General features: G+C 41.7%; 1 protein-coding gene across 9 annotated transcripts in view; it reads right to left on the bottom strand.

The window, feature by feature from the left end:
• NOX4 (NADPH oxidase 4) overlaps positions 1–13,035 on the bottom strand; it is a 187,765-nt gene that overhangs the window by 127,752 nt on the left and 46,978 nt on the right. For all 9 annotated transcript variants that reach the window (XM_059721783.1, XM_059721775.1, XM_059721790.1 and 6 more), the window contains 3 exons: positions 12,257–12,329; positions 9,126–9,206; positions 1,430–1,658 (listed from right to left, as the gene is read on the bottom strand). In XM_059721783.1, coding sequence (XP_059577766.1) covers positions 1,430–1,658; positions 9,126–9,206; positions 12,257–12,329 — 383 coding nt within the window. The remainder of the gene's footprint in view (positions 1–1,429; positions 1,659–9,125; positions 9,207–12,256; positions 12,330–13,035) is intronic.

The following is a 13,035-nucleotide window of genomic DNA, read 5'->3' as shown; positions in this document are numbered from 1 at the left end:
CTTAGGCTCCATCTTCTCTCACTGTCTTCTAGCTGTCAGGTCCCATCACACCACTGCTGCTAAAATCACCTTTACCAGTCCATCCTTCTGACCACACCATTTCTCTCTTTGCATCCAACCCCTGGTTGCTGTTCTCTGCTTCAGCAAATTCAAGCTTGAAGGTGAACGCAGTAAGATTCTTCATAAGTCCGTACCCCCACTTATTCAGTCTTGTATGTACCATATCACTCTTACAATTCAGCCAAGAATGGCACTCTCAATTGCTTGTACGTCTGCTTATACGTTGTAGACGGGTGACCTGTGCTGAAGGGACGTTTCCTTCCTTACATGTAACACCCAATCCTCTTCTCCTTCAGACCCATGTAAGACCTACAGGACTTGCCAGCTAACAAAGCCTAGGCAGATGGCCATAATGAACTGTTGATTTTTTTTAAGCCCTTACAATATTTTCCTACTGTCTGTTGCATCTCCTCATTACATTTTGCCACCAATTATGCCCTGATCCAACACAGAACTCTGTACAAGTGAAATCCTAAACACACATGACCCCTTTGACTTCAAATAGGACCGCACATACAAAGAGTCTGCTGCAAGATAATGGTCTCAGTCTATAACAGCAGTCGGCAACATTTCCCCATGGTGGGCCAGTATGATCCAGAACAGGACCCGCGCATCACTGCCTCTCTCTGCTACATAGCTGTGTGCAGGATGTGTAAGCTTCCTGCCACTCAGCAATGGTGCAGCCCTACATGAGCAAAGATCTCATTGCCAGAAACCACTGAAGCCCCAGCTCTGTGGGCCAGATGCAATTGTTTCATGGGCCAAATCCAGCCACTGAGCTAAAAGTTACTAACCCCTGGTCTATGATATCCTCCGTTGTTAAGCTTCGCATGGCATCTAATGGAATGAATCCCGGTTGCTGACATGACCAAATCAAGAGCAACTGCATGTAAGATGTATAACAAGATTCCTGTCTCTCTGGTTATGTCTTTAAGGCATGTCTTAAAAGAATAAAATGGAGTTTAATTATTTCAACTAAGCTGAATTCTCAAAATGCTTATAAAAAAGCCCCTACAAATCTATATCGGTAAATAATTAATAAGCCTGTGCTAAAATTCTGTACGATAATTGGGAGCAACGTATCTAACAGTACCAGTAGATGCCTGGAGACATGGCAAAAATGAAGTCTTTCAGTTAATCTCTCAGCTCCTGTAATTTTCCCACGTATGCTGCACACCATGCTAGAGTGTGGTCCAAGGTTTCAACACAGACTGTTTTTTTCCCCACCAAAACTACAAATGTCTGAAAAACTTTTAATAATATTTTCCATTATTAAACCATCTGGTCTGGAAAAGCAATAATTAGTGGTTATGGCTGACTGAAAGTCTTGGCATTGCTTGTAATACCTGAAATGTCGGATCATACAGACCTCTGGGTAGTGTGACTGGAACTTGGGTTCCTCGGTACAAATTCTCTCAAACTTTGTTTGTACGAATGAGTCTGTCTCTGCTAAACCTTCTGGGAAAGGCTGAGTAGCATACTCAGGAAAAGACTCTTCAAAAACTTTTGGCTCTGGAATAGTCTCTTGGAGTGTTTTGTTGGGGTTAAAGCATCCAGGAGGGTGTTGCTGTATGTTAATCTGGTACTTCAGCACTCCTCTGCAGGAAAAGAAAAAAGACACTACAGCAGTGATCAAATTTAACCATTTTTTTTTCTCTTTAATTTGCAGAAGACTTTATAAGCAATCTCAAGGCTGATCTTACACAAGCATTTTTATTTAGTTTTACTTCCAGGAGTTTGACTTAGACTGAAGCTTTGCAACAATACATCCTTTTGTCACTGGAAGGGAGGTTTAAGTTTTCCAGCTCACTTGGCACTTCCCCATTGAACAGCCTAAAGCTTGATATTGCTTGAGGGTAGGAGAAATTGTGGGAGCCTTGTAATTATTTAATTTATCTTCATTTCCAATTCAATCAGAACAAGGCTATTTTCAGTCCTACTCCCTGCATCACACAAGCCCTCTTTACAAGACAATCTTTAACAACAGCAGCCAAAGAATACTGCCAAGTTATAAACTGCAGCAAAAGCTCCCATCACTCAGTCTTTCTCATGTTTTTACATGGCAGCCCTGTACATAAGAAATATCATGCTTTTGAATACCTTCCTTTCAGAAGAGAATATAAACTTCTTCCATCAAAGTCAGAGATCCAAATTACAAATTATTCTTTAGGACTTAGCTTTGTTTATTACAAAAGAATTGCATTTCTATTAAAATGAAGGCACATACTTCTGCAGCCACAGCTAGAAATTAGAAAGAAAAAAACCTTAAATGATCAGTAAAACCTTTCAAAATGTGCATGAACATTGGGAAAATGAGTCAATTCAGCTAATAATGAAACTCCTCGTTTATCTGGAGTCCTCTTTACCTCTCAAAAATTCTGTGTTCAAATTATGACAATTATAACAAATTCACAAACTGAAATGTTAGAAACAGAAAGGGCCACATAATTTCTTCTAAGAGGCACAGCTTTGCCAGGGAGGAAAGGAGGTATGCTGCCTGTGTTGCAATCTTTGGTGAGATGTGTCAGTTTATTGCATTATGCCTCCTGAGTGCTGGGGGGCAATGTTGCAATGGATGCTCTCAGCTCCCCCCTTCAAACAAGTAACCAAAGCTCTACCCACACCAGCCCCGCTGGCTGTTCCAGAGTCACAGGAGTGGATGGAAGCAGAACAGTAACAATATCCCCCACCTAAATGTGCTTTCCAAGGCATATTGCCAGTATGGTCTAAGGCAGTGTTTCTCAACCTATGGGTCATGACCCAAATGTGGGACGCAAGAATATATGAAAGGGTTGCAAACAAACTTTAAAAAATGGATCAACACACTTTAAAAATGGATTCTCCTTTAAAGGAGAAACTTGTGGGAAACTACGGGTTTCCCCTTGCAGGTTGGCAGAGTTCCAGCCTTCAAGGGGCTGCTTGGGGCTGGCAGGAGCAGGAAGAGGGCAATCAGGAAGGGGGCCCCACATGCGCTTGTGCACGCACACATGAACATTGCACATGGCAACCACGCAGTGTGGAGAGCAACTCCCGCAGCTCCCTGCTGGTAAATCTATAAGGCGATGGGACAGAGGAAAAGGGGAGCACATATGATGTGTCAAGAGGGCAGGGGCACACGCGACCGTGCCTGCCACCCCACCTCCTCTCCAGGGTACAGCTGTGGCTTAAGGGAAGTAGTGGCAGTGTGGCAGGGCACTGTTGGGCACCATTTTGAGATGCTATATAAACAGAGCAGATTGCTGCTGGTAGGCCAGGCAGGAACATTGCCTAGCTGAGCTGCTGTATGAGAACATCTGCAGGTAGGAGCAGGAGGCTCTTGGTCCTGAACATGACCTAAAACTCAACCCTGCCAGGAGTGGGTGTCCTGGTGGGTCTCCCAGTAGCACAGGAGCCTCCAGGAAAATACCAGACCAGTTACAACCCCAGTAGAAGGCAGGTTGGGGCACCACAGCAACCCCTAGCCCCCACAACACTGTGGGTAGAAGTTGGGGCCAGCCACGGCTATGGCCACCTAAGCCTCCACTGGGGAGGAAAGCCCCATAGCCCCAGTGATGGGGTGGAAGATGTGGAGCCCCAGTAAGGGTAGGGCCCCAGTGAAGGGGTAGGGATGTGGAGCTCCAGTGAGGGGGCGGATGTAGAGCCCCAGTGAGGGGGAAACCAGAGGACTGTGTGTGTGTGAGTTTGTATAGAGATGCCCTGGGAGGTGCCAGGGAAAGCTTGGCCCCAGTCAGGTAACTGGCTGGCCACTACCCGGGTGAAGGTCATGGGAGAGGCTCCAAAGACAGTATAGCTGCCACCCAAGGTGTACGCTAGATAAAGCCTATGGCCAAAGGGGCCCACTCCAAGAGGGAGCAAGGCAGTATAAGTTGTCAATGCATGAAAGAGACCCTGTGAGAGGGGGTGGAGAGTGAGAGGCCCTAGTTAGAGAAGGGCAGTATGAATGCATGTGTCTGAGACCTGACAATGAGGCTTGGTCCAACTGTAGGCCAAGAACACTGTGTCACCTGAATGCCATCTGCAAGGCTTGGGCTGCTGTGTAGGGGAGGAACAGAGCCACAGATAGCGCCCCCTGGCATCGGGGCAAGAATGCACAGCCTCCCGCCTAATTAGAACCAATTAAGAAACAACAAGGCATGGCAGACGAGTAAGGCAGGCAGTTGGCCCAGAAACAGGTGGGTGGGCCAATGGCAGACCATGCCCAGGAAGGCCCCCTGTTACAGGCAGCAGCCGAGCCATGTTGGCAGAGTAGAGCTGCAGCTTGATGGATGCACAAACAGCTGGAGGCAAAAGAAGGAGACAGCAGCATGGCTCCCCTCCTTCGATGCAACCCTCGCCCCGTCCGCTCTTTCTTGCACTGCTGATGGTGTGGCTGGCACCAGAGTTTCAGCAATGAGTATTGCCACCCTGCTCTGCTCTCCCACGCTATGTCCTGGCTGCTGGGCCACAGAGGTGGCTCCTGCCCATGCAGGTCCAGCCAGGCTGCAGCCCCCTTCCTGCTGTGGGTGCACAAATCTGGGGGGTATGTGCCCCCCCATGCTTCACACCCACCTGCCCCACACACCCACCCCCTGTCCCACACACTTGGGGGGGGGTTAGGGCCTTGGGTGGGGAGCAGGGGGTCAGGGGTGAGGAGCACCAGCAGGGGTGGGGGGCTGTTTTCTACTTAAGCTCTTTATTGGGTCAGGACTGGCCATCGATGTTTCCAAATGGGTCCTGGTACAAAAAAGGTTAAAAAACAATGGTCTAAGGGATAGCACAGAAGTTTTAAGACTTGATAGACTATAATTCAATTGACTCAGGGTGGATTTAGACATCTCAAAGAAACTGAAGCACCTAATTCCCTCATTGACTTCCATGGCAATCAGGTGCCTAAATTACTTTTGAGGCTTTGGATCTTAGTCTGCCTCAGTTCTCCATCTGTAAAATGCTGATAAGAGCACTGCACTCTCTCACAATACATTGTAATAAATACATCAATCACTATAAGAAGCTCAGATACTATACAAATGGAAGCCATTTAAGTAGACAGAGCACAGCACAAGGATTGACAACCAAAGAGTTGACAGCGAAATAATGGCTCTATCCTGTGTCAAACATCATTGTGAGGGGGTAAACCTATATATGGAATGGGATCCAAGCATCCTCAACTTAATCAAACATAGCAGATGCCAAGTGTCACAGGGAGAACCAGGACAAGAATTTAAAATTTAATTTTAAAATTAAAATTTGAAAATAATTCACTGCGAGCTGTTATGCACAGGCCTCTTGTGGTTCCACTTCACCTTGCAATTCATGAATCTGCTATTTGATAAAAAACAATCTGCTCATTCATAATATGCTCATGGTAGAAACAGTGACTAGATACATGCTAACAAAATAAAAGGTGGAAAACCCAAAGAACACCATTTGGCTGCTCATTAAGATTTCAGGATCAAAAGAAGATAATTTTGTGACATTGTCAATGGCCTATATGGCAATTTATCCAATTTGGGATATCTACAAATTAAATAATATTTATGTATTATTGATTAATCGAAAACTACTGGACCTGGTTGGAAATATTCTTTGAAATAAGTCCCATTGATATCTTGGCATCTTCAGTGATATGCTATGAATTCAAAAGTTTTAAACTGAACTACAATCTTATATCATTGATTAATTTCCAAATCTTCCATTTATTCAGTATTACTCTTTCCTGACGGCACAATACACTTAGTTATGAAATAGACTCCTAAAGCTGGAAGTTCCATTTTTTCATTAAGTAAAATTAGCAAAAAACTGGAAAGATAGCATGATATACTAAGAGAAGATCTGCAAGGAAATGGAATATCTTCCTAAGAAAGATCGAATTTCCCTTGTCTAATCATTAACTTCTATTATTTTAATGTGAATCCACAGGAAGCACAGAAAACTAATATTTTTCTATCTTGTTCTCAATATTTATTTAGCTTTTTATTTCATCATCCTCACCGGACCAGAAATCGCTGAAGATATGCCTATTTATACAGGCTAGTATTATTTTTTTTTTATAGTAGCAACTAATACCTCAAAAAGATTATAACTCTATTCTTCTAAACACTGGAGACACACATAATAAAAGGAGATCCTCACAGTAAATAGCTTAATGTTAAATCTGGGCAAAATGTATGTGTTTGTCAGAAGATGGATTTTTTTTTTAAAACAGAAGCTTTTGTAAAAAAAAATGTTGAATTACCAATTTGTATTGACAATTATCTGATTTTTTACTTTTCAAAATTTTTACAACCATTTCAGAAATAGTTTTCATCTAGCATCATCCATTAAAATAAAATATTTCAGTGTTTACAAAAACCATATTTCATATTGCCAGCACTATTCAACAATAAGGCATCTGTCATGAATGTCCCATGCCAAAAAAATCACTGCATGAGTTTAATCCTTATTAATTAGTATTTAGCCTCACTCAAGCCAATAATTGTAATGACAGCTGATTTAATTTTGTGTCTCTGACGATTATCCTCTCCTCCTTTTCCTGCTAACCTCGGGTGGTTTTTCTTTGGTGCTCCTGGTTCTGATCAAGACCAATGTGTAGACAGAATCTTAAGAATCGTTCACCCTTCAGGAGTCATCTGAGCTTTTATCTAGAGATATCAGGGACACAGGATGAACACTCAGATAGTGTAAATCAAAATAGCTCCTTTGACTTCTCTGGAGCAATTTACTGGAGCTGAGGAACTGGCTCCAAATGTTTTGGTAATCCTTTCATTTGTCCTGGAAGCATCCAGTTTGTGTTTGCTATTGACTTTATTCTATCGTTGGCTTAACAACAGACAAACTAATGTATATGAGCTCAAATACTAAGTCACCACAATCTTCCCCATCATTCCAGTGGCGGAAAGAAACTTGCTCTCTGTAAGTAGCCATTTACCCACAAATCCCAGAAACCTCTCCCTGGATACCTGGCAACTCAGGTCCTTTGAGGTCTGGCTGACGGCCTTTCTCCAGCTGCCACTACCTTAGGTGCAATCATTAAACAGAGGTGCCCAAATATGGGGAGACAACAAAGGAATATGATCCCTGGAAGTTCACTCTCCCGTATCACTGCCACCTGTATCATTCATATCTCACACTCAAACCCATAATGGTACCTGGATGGTTAACAAAACTACAACATGACCTGACAAGAAGTTAGGCCACCATGGGTAAACATATCAAAGCAAATTCCTTCTCTTTACAAAGTACAATGAGAATGAGGACTGGTCCCTGCAACTAAATGGCAAAGCTCCCACAAGACTTCAACAAGAGCAGAATGGAAGCAGTCACTTCAGGTATCATCTAAAAGCTGCCCACATGTTTTTTAAATGGAATTCAGCTTTTTACTAAGAACGTGAAAAAGGTGGCAAGCCATGCTGCTGGGCTGTTTCCATCTGCTACCTCCTGTCTTACATACATTCAGACTGTAAATGTTGGGGGGGTTTTGGCCTGGCCTATGATGAGGTCTCAGAGGTGCAATGACAGTACTAGCAATAATAATAACTGTGAATTAAAAATATAAGTATCTTTCAAAATATTGAGCCTACATGTCACAAGGAACACCATGCTACTATAATTGGTAAAACACAAGGACGCTCATTTCCTTAGGGTTTTTCTTTTTTAATTACTTTCACTCATAGTAATTGTCACCAGTTCCCACATTTAGTCTGCAACAGGAGAGCACTGCCAAGGGGACTGCCCACCTTATATTCAGTACAAAATGTAACCTTGGTTGGTCCATTTCTCCTGTTAGCTCTTTCATATGGCAAAGTGAGATGTTGGGCAAGAACCTTAAAAATATGGAACATGTTCTAGCAAAAAACACAGAATCTGTTAAGAATGACAGGACCTTTCATTGCTCTGAACTCTTCTTTTATTTCATTTGATTAAGTGCTCTATTGAAACACTTACCTGTTATTCTTACATCAGTCTAGTAAGATCCAATGGTTATTCATAATTCAGCATCAGACAGTATTACACAGTGGGCGCACCTACATGAGACGTTACATCGCTACAGTGATGCAGTGTTGGCGGTCACACGCCATGATGCTGATGCTACTGCACCATAGCAAAGAGCTACTGCATCGTAGTGTCAGCATCACGGCTCATTGCTGTGGTACATAGGGTCGGAAATGACCCATGTGCTGCCGGGACTGCACAGTGACAGCTGTTACTGCACATTACTGAATTATGAATAATTTGGCACAGTTACTGCTGTTACTGAATTATGAATAATTGAATTATGAATAATTTTTGCATCTTACTAGACTGACATAAGAATAACAGGTAAGGGATCAGTACTTGCTAAAGCAGGTACTAAATGACTGCGTAGTAACAAGTGTGCAGTTGAGGGCACATGTAGGCATGCCCAGTATTTTCACAAACATCCCTGCACTCCCAGATTCATAGATATTTGCTGGAATGTGAAAATGACCCTTGCTGAAGTACACTTCTCCCTCCCTGTACCCAATTTTGGTCTCACACATAGGCCTTATCTATGATAAAAATGGGTGCAGCTGCTCTGACTTTTAGGGGAGTTGTGCCCATGAGTATCAGCAAAGAATCTGGCAAAATAGTTATATTGGTGAGACACTCTACAACCTTGCACCATGTCTGGTTTTCCACACCTGTACAATTCACGTTTAAAATGGCCGAGGAGAGAAAAATAACTGTTGACCGTAGCCTTGAAGAGTATTCTCTCAACAGTAAGCAGAACTGCAGACAAGAAGTAGAGACAAAGGAAAGGAGAACAACCTTACTTCACACTCCCAAAGGCCAAATGTAGGGACTGAATTAGACAAGATTTTAGTTATCAATGGACGGAGACTGGGCTTAGGTTCAGCTTTTACTTGTGAAAATCCTGAAAACCCTATTTGGTTCTCATTTGTTCTACCACACAATGCTCCAAGCACAACATAAGCTTCATTCGAATGACTGATCATAATAGAAAGAAATCAACATGGCAGTCCTCTCCAGTGCCCACCCTTAGATCCTTGTAAGCAGTGCCCGCTTGGCTGTTCTTAAAGAAAAGGTGGTTTTATTTGGTTACTTACCCGGAAACATGTATTATCAGCAGCAAATAGAAGACAAAGAAAAGGTTGTGGGTATACCAAAAAATATTATAGTTTGAAGCCCTGGAAAAGAAAAAAAAATCATGGTTCAATCCTGTTCTGACATGATATACTCAGGCAGAGTTGACACTAGCTATTGGGAAAGGAGGAGGAGATGGATGAGCTCTTCATGAACTAGGGCAGAGAGATTGGAGGCAAGAGGCCACAGTAAAAACATGGGCAGTAACTAGCACATAGCCTCCTGTCTTGGAAAAACAGGTTGTTGACTGCCTGGCTCATTAAATGATTGTGAGGAAATTTAAAAGTACTCTTGATTTCCAAGAACGTGTCTGCAACTTCAATTTTTTTTCCAAAGTTTTCCACCTTTTATTTAAAAGCACTTCTGTTATTTTCTAAATGATTCTGGCCCTATACCGGAGAAAACAGATTTTGCTTTTGGTAACACCTTGCAGAGCTGCAACAATACTAAGTAATCAGGTAGGTTTTTCCCCTCATTTATGAAATGAGCTTTACTTTGAAAGCAAAGCCTTTCACCCAGCTAACATTCTGCACAATTATGTCTGAGAGTTCATCTTCAAACAAGCGATAGTGCAGTATAATCCTATTCCAATTCAGCACATTAGCTCCCAACTACATGCTAAGGTCCTAATTCAAGAAAAGCATCTGTGTTCAGGAAAAGTGATTAAGTACATGTTTAACTGATTTCCTGAATCAGGGTCTAATAATAGTAATATCTAGCTAAGGGCACTATTTCAGCTACGTCTTTAAACAGATACCTGACTGGCATCAATAGGACTACCCTCCTCCATTAGATCTAGCCATGTCCTTAAGTACCTGATCTAATCAAAAGCCTGCAAACAGTGAACCACATACATCAGCACATTACACAAGCAATTTCCATTCCATTATCTCCGCTATGTGACCGATGCTGCACAAATTATTAGTGGCTTTCTTCAAATACAAGACACCCTTCAATTTAACACACACACACAACATTTCTGATTCTCAATTTAATGAAAATAAAACCAATCAACATAAAGACAAATGGTATATAAACATTTTTCAAGCTTTTTTTAAAGAAATGATCTACATTAAAAAGCATGCCTTATATTAGAAGGAATATAATAAGCATTTACATTATCAGGTCTGAGGCTATGAAGGCTACCGACCTGGAGCTTGATCCTGCTGGGCACTGAACATCCTGTTGCTTTACTGTTGTACATGTTCCACAGTCCCAGACCAGGGCCTGCAAACACAGCCAGATCAAGCCCGCAATGTTCCTAACAGGGGCTAAGTACAGACAGTCAAAAAGCTTGAGGCTGAATCAATTCAATCTCCGCAGGTTAGTCTAAGCTGCATGGATTGAACCGATAAGCAAGTGAACAAACATTCACTTTTGAGTCCAGAAATGCAGCCACATGCCTGCAGTGGCTCGGGCCAGAAAATCAGGGGGTGCTAGAGCACGCCTCCCTGCTCGGCTGGAGCAGACCAGCTTGGGCCAAGACTAGTCTACCCATCCTGCAAAGGGGAGGGGGCGGGTAGTGGGGGAGGTGCTAAGCATCCTGGGAGGCTGCGCAATTGTGAGTTAACTTGAATGTGGAGGGGGTCTGGGACAGAACTTCAATACACCGATTTAACCTAAATTAGTTAAGTCTGATACTACATCCACCCAGGTTTATCTTAAACTGGTTTCAGCCATTTTGAAGCAGTTTATGTGCACTGAACTTCTGTTGTGTTACTGATTTGAACTAGTTTCCAATCACTTCTACTGGTTTATGTGTAATTTCTGTCCCTAGCCAGGGAGTCTGAAATGAAAGAGGACTCTCATTCTCTACCCACATTCACCCCACATCATTTCCATTAATAATATTAATATGCAGCAAAAGTTAATACAAAAGATCAATGTGTTCAATTAAATATTTACACTGAATTTTTACTGTATTGTTAAAGGGATAGAGTCTACTTAAAAGACAGAGATTTGTCTGAATATTTTATCAACTTGTTCTTACAGGTAACATCCACAAGTTCAAGAAAAGTATTACCCTCTTATTTCTTTTTCACTTTACTAATTTTTTACATTTGACAGAAATTTGTATGTGACTAACTTTATTATTTCTCCCATGTAGTTACTCAATTTCCTATGTTTTATGCTGCAATGGGGGAGAATAAAACAACACATATTTTGAAGCCACCTAAATTTCAAACTGACCAGAGAAATCAGTGCTATGAAAATTTACATTACAAATATTTATTCCAAAAATTAGGACAGTGAAATCTGGTTAATGAGGCACTGGGATAACTTATTTGCTAGTCTTACTAGTTGGCTCCCTCAGAGTCCTATTGATTTCTCCACAAAACAAGCTGCATAACCTGGCATCTGCCAAGCATAGTAAGCTGTTTCCATGTTAGACATGCAATATATCACTCCAGATAATTAGTCAGCTCAACTGTAGTCCACCATAGCACCTGTCAAGCAAGCTGGTGCACACTATTTTTTTCTTGCCTTAACAAGACATAGACAGTCAACTATATTTCAATTCCCTGTTGTAGAATTATCTTCTACTTTGGTAAAGAGTTCATCTAACAGTGCAGAACAAAACTCTTTGATTATTTTACTCCATCATAATCCTGTCATTCTTACATAGCAAGCACTCTGAATTTTTGTAATTAAAAAACTACATCAAGCATTTATCTGTATAACCATCGTTCTCATATAACACACCCGAATGAGCACAACTGGCACTTTTTAAACATACTTTTTCTTCATTATATGGCAAAAATCATTCTTTACTATCTTGCAACGTGCCATGAAAAACACAACTCACAAAAAGTTGGAAACTACTCATAAATAGTCACTAATGGAGAGCTAGTTATCATTACCAATCACCTTGGTGTGACAAACTACCCAGATTTTACTAAATGCACCTGAATTCTGAATTACTGAATGCACTTAGAACTCACCACCATAGGAAACAAGGAATTTGATACTTTTTAACCTCTTATTTGAATACTTATTACAAATCTCTACAGTTGCTCAGCATTCCATTCAATCAGTGCGAGAAAGCAATTGCTCAGATGGTATTGTTCAGCATAATATTTAAAATCAGTCTTACCTGATAGCATATGTAGAAGCTGTAAACATTAGGAATAAAACTAGCACCAAAAGGACCCCGGTCAGCCCAGGAACTAGATATAAAAACAGATTTTAAATTGTATTAGGAAAAGTTATACTGGTCTTTTTGGACCATTTAAAACAGTGATCTTTGTTAGCAAGACATATCATGCCTCAAGTTGCTTTGACTTGTTTATTGCTCACAGGCAATTCAACACATCATCTTGGAATACTTTGTTCTAAGCAATTTCCACCACTATTCTCAGTTCTGGAGGAAATCTTTTCTTCACTGCATTAAACTCTATGTATACAGACAGACATCTCAAATTTACAATTCACTCTCAGTCCCTCTTTTTGTACCCCCTTGTGGTACAGGATCCTGGGAAAGTAGGGCTGGAAGGACTCTCACAAGGTCATCAGGCTGCTTCCAGATGTGGGAAAAAAATGCACTTTACAATAAGAAGCAGCACGTAAGTTCAACCTCTCTGCAGTGTCTGCATATATCGGGTGCTTCAGCAGGGCTTTTTGGTGCTTTCATTTAATAGCTGATTTAATCAACTATTAAATGGAAGTGCCAAAAAAGCCCCATTAAAGTGCCTGATCTATACAGACACTGCAAAGCCAGGTTGAAATAATGTGCTCCCTCTTCCGGGCATGCGCTGGGCTAAGTGCGGGAACACACCGAGTTTAAACTAAAGTGCATGGGGGTGTTTTTTCATGTCTGCAAGCAGCCCTAAGGTCCAGCCCCCTGTTCATGGCCGGATCATCCCTAACTAAACC

Source organism: Alligator mississippiensis, chromosome 1, assembly GCF_030867095.1.
Source record: "Alligator mississippiensis isolate rAllMis1 chromosome 1, rAllMis1, whole genome shotgun sequence".
Classification (NCBI taxonomy): Eukaryota; Metazoa; Chordata; order Crocodylia; family Alligatoridae; genus Alligator; species Alligator mississippiensis.
Note: the sequence above shows the minus strand (reverse complement) of the source record. Positions and strands in the feature narration are given on the sequence as shown.